At 49.2% G+C, this 18421-nt stretch overlaps 1 protein-coding gene across 1 annotated transcript in view; it reads left to right on the top strand.

The window, feature by feature from the left end:
- The window catches only part of RUNDC1 (RUN domain containing 1), a 142249-nt gene extending 124784 nt beyond the window's left edge, over positions 1-17465 (top strand). Inside the window, exon 5 of the mRNA XM_078645327.1 lies at positions 13031-17465. Coding sequence (XP_078501453.1) covers positions 13031-13899 — 869 coding nt within the window. The 3' untranslated portion in view covers positions 13900-17465. The remainder of the gene's footprint in view (positions 1-13030) is intronic.
- The last annotated feature ends 956 nt before the right edge of the window (positions 17466-18421 follow it).

The raw sequence follows: 18421 nt of genomic DNA, 5'->3' as shown, positions 1-18421 counted from the left end.
TGGCGCGGAAAAGCTGTGTCTAAGAACTGACGTCAGCACGCGGAGGCGGCGTCTAAGTACTCAGAGGAAGTCATCACGGCGCCGACGACGGACGCGGAGCCGCAGACGACGCCTACCGACGCGCAAGGGTACTGCTACGCAAAAATTTCCGGATCCAGTCTGACGCCTGGGGATATTCTAAGGTAAGGAATCTAATACTAACTAATGTCGCTTACAGATATATCGTTACACAAGTAGTAACTTGTGCTTTAAGTACATGCAAATATTTCAAACCCTAATGTCCATCAGACCCCGGATTAACCCAGGTGGAAGGAGCAAGATCATCGATTATGTTTTAGGGGGTGGTACCAGGATTGGCACGATATATGGGGCTCTGATACACTGCAAGACGATATGGAGAAGGTGGATGCTTCTTGGGCGCTGAAGTTAGAGGACCCAGATGTGGATTTGGATATAGCGCTCCAGATGGCTAGTAATATATTCCGCCCCTCGAACCTTAGGGCACAACATTATAAGACGCTGTATAAGCTATATTTTACTCCAGCTAAGCTGTTTGAGTGGGGGAAAAGAGATGATGATAGGTGCCCACGGTGTTCCTTAGGGCCGGCAAATTTAGTCCACATGTTTTATGATTGCAGTGCACTGAACAAACTTGGCGCGGAGATTGAACATTTTGGGAGAGGCTGCTAGGGATTACGATCACCCTATCCCCGGTATTGATAATATTTGGAATGGATTCGAAGTTAAGATTGAAAAAGGAGGAGGTAGCTTTTGTTTTTATTTGTATAGCAGTTCTAAAAAAACTTGTGGCTGCACGGTGGAAGGATTCCTCTGCACCCTCTTTCCAGATGTGGCTATCTAGATTAATTGGCATCCACAATATGGAAGCGTCCTTGTACTCCTGTAGGGGTAGAAGGATGAGGGAGCTGGGGCAAAAGATCTGGGCCCCCCTTTCGAGCTGGAGGGATGCTAGAATGTAGTAATTGATGGATACCTTGCTCTTTTATTTCGTGGATATATTACGAACCATATTTAATCATGGCGTATTAATGTATTTATGGATTTTTATGATGAACTGTTATTGCATTCTTTGTAGATTGATTGGTATTGCATTGGAACTTCTGTTTTAACTGGAAAAATATTTTTGTATGCACCTGATATCTATTAAATAAAAAAATAAAAAGATCATGGGCTCTAAAAATATTATTCTCACTTATGAAGGGGGAGCGGAGTGTAGTCAATTTTATCCTGAAGTCTTTAGCTACTGTTGTTGATGGTTACATCGGTGTTGATTGAAATGCATGTTATGCCTGAACCAGCAAGAATGAATGAGATCAGGACTCTGTAGATGAATACTCAGGCTGTTTAGCGCATTTCTCAAAATCTGTCTTATTATGATCCATCTCCAAGATTTCTAGCCTATACACGCCAGAGCCTCAAGAGTGCATTATGTGTAGGGCAGTGTGGGCCTCGTTTGTTGTGGTGCAGTGCTTTCCCGGTTAGATGAACCACTACTTGTTCTACGTGCCGAATACCCTATCTGAAAGAGACACATTTGTGATAGATTCCTTACCTTAGAATATCCCCAGGTGTCAGACTGGATTCGGAATTTTTTTTTGTCAGCTATACCCCTGTGCGTCGGTAGGTGGGGTCGTGCGGCTCTGCATCCGTCGCTGGCGTCGTAAGCACCGAGATGACGTCAGGGAGACTACTTGGGCGACACCCATGCACGCTGGCTTCAGTTCTTTCTTTTTCGGCACCAGCAAGCGCAGATCCGGTTGAACATGTACCCTAGTCACTTTTTAACTAACTTTTTTGAGACTGTTGTCTCTACTTCGAGTCTTGACTCATGGTGCCGCGTAGGGATGCCTGGGTTTAAACCCCTGCGGGGCCTGGCACCGTACGATGTCGGTGGCCGACCCCCGCGGCATTTGTCTCTACTGACTGGAGCGCGACCATGACTCCTGGTCATGTTCCGACTGTCTGACCATGGCTCCGAAGGCTTTGTGGGAGATGTCCCGAAAGCTGCTGGAGGCCCGGCAGTCGTCTCCGCACCGCTCGAGGGGTCGCTCGAGGGACCGCCCACGGAGCCATCCCCATATCTCCTTGGGGTCGAAGTCTTCACGCCTCTGAATCGGGTAAAAGACGTCACAAGAAAAAGTCGAAGAAGCGTTTACGCTCTCTGACGTCCCCCAGGTCGGTCTGCGGACGAGGGGCCAGGGGTTCTTCCCCCGCTGCTCTGTTGGCGCCTTGGAGTCCCACAACCTACCCACCTTATCCGGGTACATCCGCGACACCGGCCCAGGTGCAAGAATTTCTTGCTGCCATGGACCGCCTTATCAGGCCTAGGGCTCCCGCTGGCGTGCCTTTGGGCCCGCGGTCCCAGTTGAGGGCCCTTGCTTGCCGCTGGCGGCGCAAGGTTCTCCGCCGGCTTCTCAGGCCATGGCGCTGCAGGGTCCTCCGCTGGTGGATCCTGCCCCGGCTCCCCCTGCAGCTCTGTTCCTGGCGCCACAATGGGTTCTGCTTGTCCCACCTCCACCCTTGCCTGGGTTTCCGGACAATGTTGCTCCTGCTTGGGACCCTAATTGGGATATGGAGCCGGATCTGCACCGTTCCCGACGCCATTGGACCATTTGTATTCCCCTGTTCCTCCCCCACCACAGCAGCCTGTGCCTCTGGCTGTGGAGGAGGGGGATGACTGGGAGGGGTCTGAGGACCCTCTTGCAGGGCAGTGCGAGTCAGAACAGGAGTGGGAGGAGGATGCTGGTGGCCTTGACCTCTCCTCTGAGCCCGACTTTATTTCCTCCTGTGGTCATGGAGGAAGGCACCCCTTATACTGTGGTGCTCCGTAGAGCAGCTGAGGCCCTTGATCTGCCTACTGTCACTCTTAAAACAAACCTCCGTACTGAAGTGCTTCAGTCGGCGGCAAGTTCTATGGAACCTCTGCTTCTGTTCAATGAGTCCTTGACGGATGTTTTGATGGGTATCTGGTCTAGACCAGCCACAGGGATTCCTGTGGATAAAAACATGGCCAGGCATTCTCGCCCGGCACCGGGTGACCCTGCCTTTTTAACAAATCATCTGACTCCGGAGAGCCTGGTCATTCAGGCCTCCACTTCCCAAAGTGCATTCCAGACCTTCCCACCGGATAAGGAATCAAAGAAGCTGGAGCAGTTTGGCAAAAAGTGATTTTCCTCTGCCAACTTGAGGCTGTGGTCAGTCAACACTGCATGCTTCATGGGCTGATACTCTCACGCTGTGCGGGGCACGGTGGCACAGACACAGCCCCAGTGCCCAGAGGAGGTTCGGGCTGTGCTTTCCCAAGCTGTTGCGGAGGGGCAGGACGCCGCAAAGTTCGCCATCCGGTGTGGGCAGGACATCACTGACTCTTTGGGTAGGGCGATCTCCACAACTGTGGCCCTGCGTCGCCATGCCTCGCTGCAGTCCACGGGGGTTTCAGGGGATGTCCAGAATTCCCTCAAGGACATGCCTTTTGATTGTACTCGCCTGTTTGCAATAAGGCAGACCGTGCGCTGGAGCGTTTCAAGGACTCTCTGGCTACGGCCAAGTCCATGGGTCTCTCCACCACACGCCCGGCCACGTCTCCCTTTTGTGGCCACGGAAGGGGCGCCCCTACAAGTTCGTTCAGCCAGAAGCCTGCGCACAACCAACCTCAGCGCGGCTGCGAAGGCTGCCGTGGCAGCTCAGGGGGCCAGCGTGTGGGTCAGTCCACCTCCGCTCCCGCAGCCTTCCTAGTCCGAGCTTCGGGTTACACGCCACACTGGTGGGTGGCAGGATTCAACATCACCTCCCCCACTGGTGTTCTGTCACTTGGGACTGGTGGGTGCTGCAAATCCCCCCCCCCAGCTATGCCTCCTCAGTTCCACTGCATGTCGGGGGATCACTTTGCGTTTCTCCAACAGGAAGTCACGGCCCTCTTGGTCAAGGGGGCCATCGAGCGCGTTCCTGGGCCAGAAGTAGATTTTGGTTGTTATTTCCACTACTTTCTGGTCCCCAAAAAGGACGAAGGGGGCCTGCACCCCATCTTGGACCTCGGGAACGTCAATTGCTTCCTCCGGAAGGAGAAGTTCAAGATGTTAACTCTGGCTCAGGTCTTGGCTGCCCTCGACCCTGGAGACTGGATGGTAGCGTTGGACTTGCAGGACGCATATTTTCACATCCCCGTCCTGCCGGCCCACCGGCGTTGACTGCGGTTAACGGTAAGACAGGAGCATTTTAAGTTTGCCGTGCTCCCCTTCGGCCTTATCAGCGCCCCTCGGGTGTTCACGAAAGTGATGGTGGTCGTCGCAGCTCATCTGTGCAGGTTAGGGGTATCAGTCTTCCCCTACCTCGACGACTGGTTGTTGAAGGCGGGCTCGCCCCAGACAGTCGTCTCCCACCTTCACACTATGGCCGACCTCCTGCTTTTGCTGGGGTTCTCCATCAACGTGCCGAAGTCTCACCTGATTCCCTCTCAGAAGCTCCCTTTCATCGGAGCGGTTCGGGATTCGATGCGGTTACAGGTTCATCCTCCCGAGCAGCGAGTCTGGGATATTCAGGCTATGATTCCGATCTTTCAGCCTCTATACCGGGTTTCAGTCAGGATGACCCTCCGGCTCCAGGGCCTGATGGCCTCCTGCATCCTGCTTGTGCAACATGCCAGATGGCATATGCAGGCTCTGCAGTGGGACCTGAAGTTCCAGTGGGCACAGCATCTGGGCAACCTGTCCGATCATGTCTCAATCTCGGAGGGCACTGTACGACAATTGCAGTGGTGGCTCATGAATCGCGATTGGGTCAATAGCAGATCCCTCTCCCTTCCCAAACAGGAGTACTCAGTGGTGATAGATGTGTCCCTCCTGGGATGGGGCGGCTACTTGGGAGAGGTTGAGATCAGAGGCCTCTGGTCGCCGGCGGAGTCCCGGCTCCATATCAACCCTTTGGAGCTTCGGGCGATCCGTCTGGCACTGAAGGCATTTCTTCCCTCTGTCCGGGAAAGTGTAGTGCAGGTGTTCACGGACAGCACCATCACCATGTGGTCTTGCAACAAACAGGGCGGGGTGGGGTTGTGGACCCTATGTCAGGAGGATCTGCGCCTCCTGACATGGCTGGAACATCAAGGCATTACCTTGGTGGTTCAACACCTGGCAGGTTCCCTGAACGCCAGGGTGGACGAACTGAGCCGCCGGTGCTTGATGGATCACGAATGGCGTCTGAACTTGGACGTGGTGCAAGGTATCTTTCTGAAGTGGGGAGAGCCTTGGTTACATCTATTCACCACCTAAGAGAACACGCAATGTCATCAGTTCTGCGCGTTGGAATTTCCAAGGCAGGACTCGCTCGGCAACACTTTTCGTCATCAGTGGAGCTGCGGTATGTTGTACGCCTTTCCCCCTAAACCACTTCTGCCCAGAGTGCTGAAAAAGATTCGGCGCGACCGGGCCCAAGTCATCCTTGTGGATCCAGATTGGGCACGAAGATACTGGTATCCTGAGCTACTCAACATGGCGATCGATCCCCCGATCAGACTGCCTCTTCAGGAGGATCTTCTGTCGCAGCAGCAGGGAACGGTCCTCCACCCAAACCTGTTCAGCCTCCACCTCCATGTGTGGAGATTGAGCGGCGACTTCCTCCCGAAGTCTGTGATATCATTCTGGCAGCCAGGCGTCCCTTCACTAAGACGGTATACGCCTGCAGGTGGAACAAATTTGTGGCATGGTGCACAGCGAAGACTGTGGATCCCCTTTCTGCCTCTCTTTCTGAGGTCCTTCTGTTCCTTCTATCTTTGGCCCAGCAGGGTTCTGCTCTGGACACTATCAAAGGTTATCTTTCTGCCATCTCTGCCTTTCTAAGGCTTCCAAATCAGCCTTCTCTTTTTAAGTCCCCAGTTGTTAACCGTTTCTTCAAAGGCATTTCACACACATTTCCTCCCGTGCCTTTCATAATGCCTCAATGGGACTTGAATCTTGTCCTGACTATCTGATGTGCGCTCCCTTTGAGGCCCTTCATAACTGTCCTTTATGTCTTCTCACTCTAAAAACTGCTTTCCCTGTAGCTATAACCTCTGCCAGAAGAGTGAGTAAGCTCCAGGCTCTTTCTTTTAAACCTCCTTTCCTTTCTGTTCATCCGGACATGGTGGTTTTAAGGACCCGTCCTTCTTTCTTGCCAAAGGTTGTCAAGCCCTTCCGCATCGGGCAGACCATCACTTTGCCCACCTTCTTTCTGCCTCCGCATCCTTCGAAAGAGGAAGAGAGGCTCCACCGTCTGGACCCAAAACGTGTGCTCTTGTTCTATCTGAAGTGCACACAACAGTTCCGGGTGGATGACAAGCTCTTTGTTGGCTATGTGAGTGCCAATAAAGGTCGGGCCGTGCACAAACTAACCATCTCTCGGTGGGTTGTTCTGTGCATCAAAGCATGTTACTCGTTGGCCAAGAAGGAGCCTCCTGTGGGGCTGCGTGCCCATTGTCCGGGGGCAACGGCAGCCTCTACTGCCTTGGGACGTGGCATTCTCTTGCAGGACATTTCTCAGGCAGCTATGTGGGCCTCGCTGCACAAGTTTGCAAAGCATTATTGCCTTGACAGTCCAGTTCGGAGAGACGGCTTCTTTGGCCGTTCTGTTCTCTGTGACTTTCTGGTGTAATCTTGTACGCAGACCCACCACCGGGGTTGGTTTTGCTGGGGTATCTATTCTAAGGTAAGGAATCTATCACTAATATGTCTCTTTCAGTTGCACAAGTTACTACTTGTGTAACGATATATCTGTAAGAGACATTAGTTAGTGATAGATTCCTTACCGCCCCACCCATCCTCCCCAATCTGCGAACTGATTTCTTGGGTTAAGTTCATCCCTTTGAGGGCCCTAGTTTCATGACACCAGTGGTCAGTTTCTTGCATGGCTACTGCATTCCTGCACGGAAAGCCGTGTACAGAACTGACATCAGCGCGCATGGGTGGCACCTAAGTAGTCTCCGTGACATCATCTCGGCACTTACGACGCCAGCGACGGACACGGAGACGCACAACGCCACCTATCGACGCGCAGGGGTACTGTTGACGAAAAACTTTCAGGATCCAGTCTGACACCTGGTGGTTTTACACTGCAGGGATCTTTTTTGAGATACCATCTCTCCCTCTCCATGTATCTCCCCCTCCCCCCTCTCCTCCTCTCCCCCCTCTAACCCCTCCTTCCCTCTCCCCCTCCCTCCCCCTCTCTCTCCCCCTCTCTCTCCCCCTCCCTCCCTCCCCCTCCCTCTCCCCCTCCCCTTCCCTCTTCCTCCCCTTCCCTCTCCCTCCCCTTCCCTCTCCCTCCCTCTCCCTCCCTCTCCCCCCTCCCTCACTCTCCCTCCCCCTCTCCTTCCTCCCCCTCCTTCCCCCCCTCTCCCCCTCCCCTCTCCCCCTCCCTCTCCCTCCCACATTCTCTCCCTCTCCATTTCTCCCCCTCTCTCTCCCTCTCCATTTCTCCCCCTCTCTCTCTGCCTCTCCATTTCTCTCCCTCTCTCCGTCTCCCCCTCTCTCCGTCTCCCCCTCTCTCCCTCTCCCCCTCCCTCCCTCTCCCCCTCCCTCCCTTTCCCCCTCCCCCTACCCTTCCCTCTCCCCCTCCCTCCCCCTCTCCTTCCTCCCCCTCTCCTTCCTCCCCCTCTCCTTCCTCCCCCTCTCCTTCCTCCCCCTCTCCTTCCTCCCCCTCTCCTTCCCCCTCTCTCCCCCTCCCTCTCCCCCCTCCCTCTCCCTCCCACATTCTCTCCCTCTCCATTTCTCCCACATTCTCTCCCTCTCCATTTCTCCCCCCTCTCTCTCCCTCTCCATTTCTCTCCCTCTCCCCCTCTCTCCCTCTCTCTCCGTCTCCCCCTCTCCCTCTCTCCCCCTCTCTCCCTCCCGCTCCCCCTCCCCTTCCCCCTCCACCTTCCTCTCCGCCTGCACCTCCCCTCCCCCCTCCCCCTCCCTCTCCCCCTCCCTCTCCCCCTCCTCTCCCCTCCCTCTCCCTCCCTCCTCCCCCTCCCTCCCTCCTCCTTCCCTCCTCCTCCCTCCTCCTCCCACTCTCCCCCTCTCCCCCTCTCTCTCCCTCTCCATTTCTCTCCCTCTCCCTCTCTCCCTCTTTCTCCCTCTCCCCCCTCCCCCCTCCCTCCCGCTCCCCCTTCTTTTACACTGCAGGGATCTTTTTTGAGATACCATCTCTTTCTCTCCACCTACACCCCCCCTCTCCCCTCTCCCCTCTCCCTCCCGTCCTCTTTCTCTCCCTCTCCATTTCTCCTCCTCTCTCTCCCTCTCCATTTCTCCCCCTCTCCATTTCTCCCCCTCTCCCTCTCCCCCTCTTCTCCCTCTCTCTCCCTCTCCATTTCTCTCCCCCCTCCCCCTCCCTCTCCCTTCCCTCTCTCTCCCCCTCCCTCTCCCTTCCCTCTCTCTCCCCCTCCCTCTCCCTTCCCTCTCTCCCCCTCCCTCTCCCCTCCCTCTCCCCTCCTTCTCCCCCTTCCCTCCCACTCCCCTCCTTCTCCCCCTTCCCTCCCACTCCCTCTCCCCCCTCCCTCCCACTCCCTCTCCATTTCTCCCCCTCTCTCCCTCTCCATTTCTCCCTCTCCCTCTGCCTCTCCATTTCTCCCTCTCCATTTCTCCCCCGCCCCTCCCTCCCCCTCTCTCTCTCTCCCTCCCTCCTCCTTTCCCCCTCCCTCCTCCTTTCCCCCTCCCTCCTCCTTTCCCCCTTTCCCCCTCCCTCCCCTCCCCTTGCCTCCTCCTCTCCCCCTTCCTTCCCCTTCCTTCCCTCCCTCTCCCTCCCTCTCTCCCCCTCTGTCTCCCCTGCTCTGTCTCCATTTCTCCCCTGCTCTGTCTCCATTTCTCCCCTGCTCTGTCTCCATTTCTCCCCTGCTCTGTCTCCATTTCTCCCCTGCTCTGTCTCCATTTCTCCCCTGCTCTGTCTCCATTTCTCCCCTGCTCTGTCTCCATTTCTCCCCTGCTCTGTCTCCATTTCTCCCCTGCTCTCTCCATTTCTCCCCTGCTCTGTCTCCATTTCTCTCCCTCCTCCTTTCCTCCTCCCTCCCCCTTCCCTCCCCCTCTCCCCCTCCCTTCCCCTTCCCTCCCTTTCTCCCCCTCCATTTTTCCCCCTCCCCTCTTCATCCCTCTCCCTCCCCCTCTTCATCCCTCTCCCTCCCCCTCTTCATCCCTCTCTCCCCCTCCCTCCTCTCCCCCCTCCCTCCTCTCCCCCTCCCTCCCTCTCCCCCTCCATCCCTCTCCCCCTCCCTCCCTCTCCCTCCCTCTACCTACCTCCCTCCTCCCTCCCTCTTCCCCTCCCCTCCCTTCCCCCCCCTCCTAACCCTCCACCCCCTCCCAAGGGCAATGTTGAATCAAGATTCTCCTAATGGAGAGCTGGGTTAACAGGTAAGTGGCTTTCCTTTCCAATACCATGCATGACTGGTAACTGAACTCTGGTTTCTCTTCAACCATTCTGCATCAGTCAGAAGCATACATTGGCCATGCACTTATGTTTTGGTTTCCAACAAATAGGACTCCAAAAGTCCTCCAGCAATGCAAGTATATAAAAAAGGATATAATTAAAAAAATCAATGTCTGAGTAGCCCAGATTACCGTGGTCGGAATCCTGCTTCCCTTCTCCACTAAATGAAATAATCCTGGACAAATCATTTCATCCTGCTGTGCCTCAGACAGAATCCATTTTGGACAACTGATCATCATCAGACCTTGACAATTTCGATAGTCTCCACCTTCAACGTATTATTTTAGGTCATATAATCATTAAATCACGATAATAAAGTGTCTGTGTGCTTACAACCCTCTGAAAACACTACTGGGAAAAACAGTTTATTCTCTTTTGGGATATTTGCAAAATGCTATTGTCTCGTCCTTATATTGTCACGTTGAAACCCTCAAATGAAGGAAAACCTTTTTTTTCCCCTTAATTACTGTCAACGGACATAGTGGTGATCTCTGGAATTAGCAAAGCACACTACAAATAGTGGTGCTTGTGACAATATTATTTCCATCTCAGTCAATACAAGCCCTGATGCTTTTAGGCAAATCATTGTATACCGAGTACCAGGAAATGCAAGTGAAAGAATGACTACACACACGAGCAAAAATGAGGTGAGAAACTAAGTTCCGCCGACACTGGCACACATTTTTAGGTTTCGCTGGAGGGCGGAGCTCTTAGCTCCGCCTCCAGAGAAATCTCTTGATTTCCAGTAAGGAGAATGGAATACGCCCCCTGTCCCATTGGCTAGCTCCATAAATGGAGGCTAGCCATTGGAACAGAGATCTGTCCGTCAAGGCCGGACCAGATTCGGGGGCGTTCCCGAGATTTTTTCCCAGGGCGGAGTTACGTTTTCTCCCGTTCCCTCCCCTTTCACTGATGCGCTGTCACGTTTCCCGCCGTCCGTGTCCTCTCCCGCCCCCTCCCGCCGTCCGTGTCCACTCCCGCCCCCTCCCGCCGTCCGTGTCCACTCCCGCCCCGATTGAGGTTATCTAGAGCCGGTGCCCACCCGGCATTTGCACGTAAAAATCAGCCCCCGCCTGCCTACCTAAGGAGAAGGGCCGCTGCGCTGCCCGCAGCGACCCGGAAGTGGTTGGCCGGCCGGCCAATCCCAGCGCGGCCGGCCGGAAGTGCCCGCCCCCGCAGCCCGGGGGGAAGAAAGAAGAAGCATGGCAAGTAATAGACGGGTTTTGCTAGGACTGTTAACTGTGCACATGCGTCCTGTTAATGTGGTACGCAATGTGCCTCATTAGCGCCAGGTGTGCCCTCTAGCAGTAATCCGTGTGCACTATGTGAAACAGCACTGCCCGGTACCCATCTCCGAAACAGCTCTGACCTCTGAGCTCTTCAGCGGATTGCAGTTCCCTATGTTTGCCACCGGTATGCAAATGACGAGCTTAGACATCCCTGGTATACAAGTGGTCCACGGTGCCGCTGCACATATATGCGCCACTGTTAAGTTAGTACACTATGCGCACTCCGTGTACACATTACAGTATCCGCCCCCATTTTAGTAATTACCCTCGTGCATCCCTCCCAAAAGGAGAAGCCAGAGTCTGCTTCCTAATAATGCAGTGCACACTGTGCACCGCTCAACCCCCCTGCCCCCACCTCGCCCCGGTACGACAGTTAGCAGCGAGTAACATCCCGTTCAGGAGTGCCCATTGTCCTGTTGTAACAAAAAGCAGCCAAGGTACGGAGCAAGGGGCAGTGTGCGTCGCTTGTTATGGCAGAGGCAGCAGAGCCGCTGCGCCCTCCGCCCCCTCAGGACAGCAGTGCCCAGTCTATTTTTTTACATGGGTCAGTAGTGCCTAGAGTGCACAGCAGCGCCCAGTCAGCCTCTATGTAAAGAAGAATTCAACGTGAGCTTCCCAGAAGAAGCATGGCAAGTAATAGACGGGTTTTGCTAGGACTGTTAACTGTGCACATGCGTCCTGTTAATGTGGTACGCAATGTGCCTCATTAGCGCCAGGTGTGCCCTCTAGCAGTAATCCGTGTGCACTATGTGAAACAGCACTGCCCGGTACCCATCTCCGAAACAGCTCTGACCTCTGAGCTCTTCAGCGGATGGCAGTTCCCTATGTTTGCCACCGGTATGCAAATGACGAGCTTAGACATCCCTGGTATACAAGTGGTCCACGGTGCCGCTGCACATATATGCGCCACTGTTAAGTTAGTACACTATGCGCACTCCGTGTACACATTACAGTATCCGCCCCCATTTTAGTAATTACCCTCGTGCATCCCTCCCAAAAGGAGAAGCCAGAGTCTGCTTCCTAATAATGCAGTGCACACTGTGCACCCCTCAACCCCCCTGCCCCCACCTCGCCCCGGTACGACAAAGTTAGCAGCGAGTAACATCCCGTTCAGGAGTGCCCATTGTCCTGTTGTAACAAAAAGCAGCCAAGGTACGGAGCAAGGGGCAGTGTGCGTCGCTTGTTATGGCAGAGGCAGCAGAGCCGCTGCGCCCTCCGCCCCCTCAGGACAGCAGTGCCCAGTCTATTTTTTTACATGGCTCAGTAGTGCCTAGAGTGCACAGCAGCGCCCAGTCAGCCTCTATGTAAAGAAGAATTCAACGTGAGCTTCCCTACCAAACAAGCATTTACAATGCAACGGTTTCGCCTTTGGAAATGTTAAAGGTATTTGCAATGTAAATGACAATGGCAATTATTTATCTGTTTTCAAAACCAACACATAAATACAAATGTTGTCATTTACAATGCCAATAACTCAAACTTTTCCAAAGGCGAAACCGTTGCATTGTAAATGCTTGTTATTTAGTTGGTTAACTGATTACCTCTTTCTGCTCTAATGATCCAGTCTTGTTTATAAGTTGAAGCCAACGTCCCTGTCTCCAGCTGAAGAATTGCAACCGGTCTGCACTGTCGCAGGAAATAATTTCCTACACTGTAACATGGAAAACCGAATGAACTGCAAAGATTTCTAAATGAAAGGGCCATGGCTGCACAAGTTAGAATAGATTATGGGAACTTACACTTCTTTGCTCTGCAAATAACTTTCTGTCTCAGGAGGACTCCGAATATAGCATCAAAATATTACTGATAGATTTTGCACCTAAACTAAACTAAATTGAATAAAGGTGAGCCATGACCATAATTAAAAAACATAGTAAGAATAATAAAATCCACTTTTTTACGTCTAAAATCACTCCTAAAATAAAGTTTCAAACCTAAAGCCAATCACACATTCGTAAGATCCCACAAAAAAAGTGTGACAAACGTTTTGCAGGAGGCAAAATATCATAGGCTGGATCCTTTACTTAGTCGCTTTATTACCAGTTGGACAATAATGCAACCAATTCCACTAGAGACTTAGTCAATCTGTTTGCCTACAGCTTAGCCCCAAAAAACAGGCCTACATCAGACACTTTACTGTTTATTGTATAATTCTCACCAAAAGAAGAAAATATATCAGGGTATCTCAAAGTTAAAGTGTTGTATAAAGAATTGTACATCTGTTGTTTAAGTATTCTTTAAGTTACATGATTTCAGTTTTCTTACTTTTATGTCCTGTTTTGTTTTTTGTTGCTTAGCAGTAAACCCGGAACAAGCAAGAAAAATGAGGGAAACTGGGCTGCATCTGCTGCGTCGTGCCCTTGCTGTTCTGCAGATATTTGCTGTGAGTCAGTTTGGATGTGCAACTGGCCAAATTCCACGCAGTCTGTGGCAGCAGGATGAAGCCAACAAAGACTACACGCCTTTGGTGAGGAAGTTGGAGGCTAGTGTGGAAAAAGTCCGGAATCTGGCACTGAAGGAACAGTGCAATGATCATGTTATCAGCTACTCCAACCTGCATGAGATCTCTCTTGGTGGAAAAGATGAACTTACTATATTGGTGAGGAAAGAACTTGCAATGGCTCTCCGCGATCTGATGGCCCATGGACTATATGCCACGTCGCAAGGAATGAGCTTGGTGCTAGCCCCAATAGCATGTTTAATTCCAGCTTTTAGCTCCTCGCCACAAACTGTGCACCCATGGGACCTTTTTGTTAAGTATTACAATTCCAAGAATGGCCGAGCCTTTGTGGACTCCCCAGCGCGAAAGCTTTCACAGTCTTTTGCTTTGCCTGTATCTGGTAGTGCTGTGGTAACCCCAAAGCAGAGCCTCCTGTCTGCGATTCACACTGTCCTAATGGAACATGACCCATTTAAGCGAAGCGCAGATTCTGAGTTTAAGGCACTTGTGTGCATGGCTTTAAATGAGCAGCGCCTGGTTTCCTGGGTAAACCTCATATGCAAGTCTGGAGAACTGGTTCATTCCCATTACCAGCCATGGAGTTACATGGCTAACAGTGGATTTGAAAGTGCCCTCAACATCCTCAGCCGCCTCAGCACCTTGAAGTTCAGCTTGCCTGTTGACCTCGCAGTCCGTCAGCTAAAAAATATCAAAGATGCTTTTTGATGTTGTTCATTTGTTCCTATATCAAGTTGTGTACTGGTGAGAGCAAACATATTTTATTAGATTATGACATTTAAGCCTTACATTCTTACGAACTGCCCTAATAACTCTACTTTGCCTAGAGCTGGTTTGAATTGTCTACCATTTCTAGCTTGGTAATAGCACGGTGGTGGTTACAGAAACTCATACCGAGCAAAATGGCCAATTTTTCTGCAGCACAGAAATTCTAATGGCCTTAAACAGTGTATTTTGTTTTTCTTCCAGTGACCCGAGGTTCATGCGAAGTTTTTGCAATCCCCTTCTGATAGCTGTAGTTCTCATGCGCTGCCCAGATTGACAACTTAGAGGAGAAATTACTGCTTCAACTATTCATTGCCATTTTAACCAAGTACCTATTTACCTGGTCATTGTAACAGTAGAGTGATCTTTACATTTGAGGCAGGACAGGGTATAAACAGTCAATCTAAACGTCGAATGGCTCGCTACTTTCTACTAATTTAACTTCATCTAAGAGCAGACAAATTGCAAAGTGAATTAAGATGGCAGTTGTGTGCTAGTTTTCAGCCTCTGAGTGGAATCTAACAAAGGGATCAGTCTCCTACTGAGATAATTGCTAGTCAAGTTCAGTTAAACCTGGGATGCGGAGATAATTGCTAGTCAAGTTTAGTTAAACTTGGGATGCGGCAACCACTGGGAAATTGCTTGTATTTTTATTACGCTATCATTGACCTCTGTTGGAGTCTTATCATAGGGTTGCCAGATCAGTCCATGTCTCCTTGTCAAACTTTCATTCAAAATGCCAGTGCATCTTGAGTCTCATGGTTTTTGTTTGCTTTAGTTGGCTCATTGCACTACATACCAATGATCTGTGAAATAAAAACACAGAAATACAACCTGAATATTCATTGTTGGAGGAATATTTGTAGGAGGTGCTTTCATTGTTTTGTACAGGGTGCATAGTAAGTGCAACCTACAAAGAAACCGAGCTGGGCTGGACTGTAAATAACAATCAAGTGCCGAGAGGTTATGCCCCTCAAGTGCCCCCTTATCAATGTAGTGTAAGGACTATGTCAGCTCTCCCTCATTGATACTCTGACACTGTTTGCTTCTCCCATCTCGTGCGGGCCAGTCTATCAGTTCTTGAAAGTCTAGTTTGCAAGTGTGTAGAGTCTCTTTGGTGCTGGTACCCCTAGGCATGTGGCTATCATTTCTGCTGGGTAATCGCGCACTGCAGAGTGGACCTTGTGGACTCCAATAACTCTCATCTGTAGTAGACTGATGGAGCTTGTAAAATTGAGCTGAAATTACCTCCTAACAACTGTCTATTCCTGTCATAACTTGAACTAGCGCCTTCACGTTCAAGTTACTATTTTGTGTGTTGTAGAAGAAAATGTTTTGAATATTCATTCTCATTTCAGCTGCAAGTAATTTTCTAAAGCACTTTTAAGTACTTACACTGCTGTAAAATGAACCACACACCAGTGGAGTCAATGACAAGGGATCTACTGTGATCAGAATTTATTAATGATGAGTCTGAATGTTTTTAACCATATTTATGGTTATCAGGATGATGAACCAAATGATTGTTATGTGCTGCACTTTACATGCTAGGGAAATGCTTACTGTAGTTTTTATGTGACTTTTATGGTGTTGTGGCTTGAACTGGTTGATACATCCTTGCTGCTGTGCAGTGCCAAGAGTGGGTCTTTGGTTTTTTGGTATGGAAGGTTTCTCGCTTGTGTGGTAATCATTCAATTGCATGTGTCTCTCACGTGCTGGGCCTTTCGTTATTTATTTGACAATGGTATAATCTCCCATTGGAAGAAACCAGTTTCAATTGCCATTATAAAGACCATACCTACATGTGGATGTCTAAAGGAAGTTTATTTTAAGGAAAATAATTTGAGCTTTTAGGGTACATTCAGGTTCTTGTACCTGTATTGCTACTCTTGGAGTATTTGTTTGAGTGTGTGTATGAGAAAGAGAGGTGTGTGTGTGTGTTTTCCAACTAATACGGTGAAAGGATACTTCCTTTCTTCTGTGACGTATAGATTAAACCAACATTTGACTGATACACTGGAACATGACATGTTTTATATAGAAGTAAAAATATATCCTTTTTAAATATATTTTTTGAAGGGATCTGTCTAAGGGAGCCAGTTGTTGGACTAGTTTCTTAGGCACTGATCGTTACAGATTTTTCAGTTTTTTTTTAAGCATTGCTTGTTGTGTTAGCGGTTTCCTCATTCCCTAAATGAAACTATTTTTGTATAGTTGCATATCTAAATATGTTTCATACACTGTTATCCCCATCCTTCTTATTTTACACAGACCTTTTTGTTATATATAATAATCTGCTTTTGTTAAAGATGAAAACGAAAATGCCCTACTGAACGAAAACTTTATTCAGCTACAGGAGATTAAATGGTAATTTGACCAAATTAGTAAATTCGTCTTCAGTTTCCATGCAAGAACTGTCTGTTCTGCCTTTTTTGTGAATTTCTCCATTGTTTTACTAAAAACCTCAACTTGAATTTACATAGCACTTAATACCATAGACCTCAAAGCATTTCTCTGGACCTCAAAATAACACACCAATGGGCATCTTTAAGTGCAGACATTCTAGAACTTTCCCTGAATCCCTTTCTCCCGTCCTTTTCTGCATTTGAGGACCCTTACACCTCTCACTAGCTGCTACCCGCTTGCAACCTCACTTGGAAAAAGGATAAATTAGTTAGGCATTTTAGTTCCTACCGCAATTTTAATAATTGATGTATTTTAATTTCTAAAAAGGGACTGACTTCCATATGTGCTTATGCTTGGAATTTTATAACTTCTACTGGCAAAACAAAGTACTTTCTGTAATGCATCTCAATGGCCCCTTCCATCTTCAATGCATATTCTTGTGACTTACAAGCTTCATATCATCTAATTTTCATGTCTGCTGCAAGTTGTAGGTAGCGTGGCACACTAAAAGGTAGAGGCTTACCTCACACTATTTTTTGGTTTTATGCTACCTTCATGACATGAGTGATATAGTGATCTTATAACATCTCCAGGGGGCTGCTTCAATTCCCTGCTGTCTTTTGGTGTTCTTGGCCACCTTTGTGTTTCCTGATGTGCAATGCCATATTGAACATACAGGCTAGAATCATCCAAGTCATTGGCTATGTTAAGTAAGCAAGGCTTTGTAGAAGATCTTTACAGCTGTTAAAAGTGCTCAGTTCTACAAAATGTATATTTTTTAAATATCTTGTGTTCTGATATAATTGTCCATATTAAATACATGTCTGTTGTACCTATAGTGAAATTGGCCCCTTTTGTCTTTAGGAATGCTCGTAAACGTACTCATGGTTTAAATATTTGCTTTTCATTTTATGCTACATATCTAAGACTCTTCAGAACTGAATATATGTGTATATTGTCCCTGAAGTTTATTACGGTGTAAAATATCAGTCTTTTTTCTGTATTTGTGCATTAAGATATATTTATATGTACATGTGTATATATGTATGTGTTGTTGAAATTAGATTCTCTGCTACTGAAAAATAAATCATTTCTGTTTCTGAGTTTCTGAAGTTGAAATTGAGCAGTACAATGTCAATTGTTTTATAAAGCAAAACATTTTTACCACTAGCATTTCAATCCCTTTAGCAGTCCATCACTAACAGGTACAGTCCCGGCTTATAGAACCTCTATTCTGTGCAACAGTACTACTAGATTGTAGGTAGACCATTCCTCCATCCACAGCCAGAACCAGATTTCCTCAAGGTTGGCCCATCAGTGTCTTTTTAAAGTATTCGTGGCCTGGATGCTACCTTCATTTGTAAAAAAAAAAAATTGCACCCTTTACTTAATTGACAAGTTGAAAAAAAGTATTCATGTGTGCCTGGATGCTACCTTCAGTATGAATACTGTTGTTAACTATGTAAGAAAAATATTAAGCATGGGCGTAAAATCCGTTCCGCTCGCGGATTTTGCGAATTTTTGGCGAATTCGCAATACGCGAACTCTCGCGAACTTGCCGAAAATTCGTAAATCCGTGCGAAGCGGATTTTTTGCTTTGTCGCACTTGCCAACTAGAATACTATACAATTTCCCGGGAGTAAACACTTGCGAACACATAGATGCGGCGGGCAGCGACAATCTCGCAATTACGAGATTGCAAAATTTGCAATTTCGCACAAGAAATCCACCAGCAGGCAGCATAAACCTTGAAAATTATGATTTTTATCAGAATAACTCCTCAGGTTGACATTTGCCTGCACTTTTGTTTTGCAAGGAGTCCATTTTGGGGGGGGGGGAGGAAGGAAGTGCCCCAGAGTCTCCAACTTCCTGTTCTCCTCCAGTGATTTGTTCAAGTGCTGGTCACTTTGATTTGGATCTTGACCTGGAAGGATTACTTTTTGTGGATGCTGCTGGATATTTGGATTTTTGCAAAACTGAAAGCACTCAGCAGGTGCAAAAGTTCAATCTTATCATTAGTAACCCTTCCCTGTAGTGCTTCCTGAGGGGCCCCTTCAGA

This window comes from Lissotriton helveticus, chromosome 5_1 (genome assembly GCF_964261635.1).
Source record: "Lissotriton helveticus chromosome 5_1, aLisHel1.1, whole genome shotgun sequence".
NCBI lineage: Eukaryota > Metazoa > Chordata > Amphibia > Caudata > Salamandridae > Lissotriton > Lissotriton helveticus.
The sequence above is the reverse complement of the archived record's forward strand: the minus strand, read 5'-3'. Positions and strand labels throughout refer to the sequence as shown.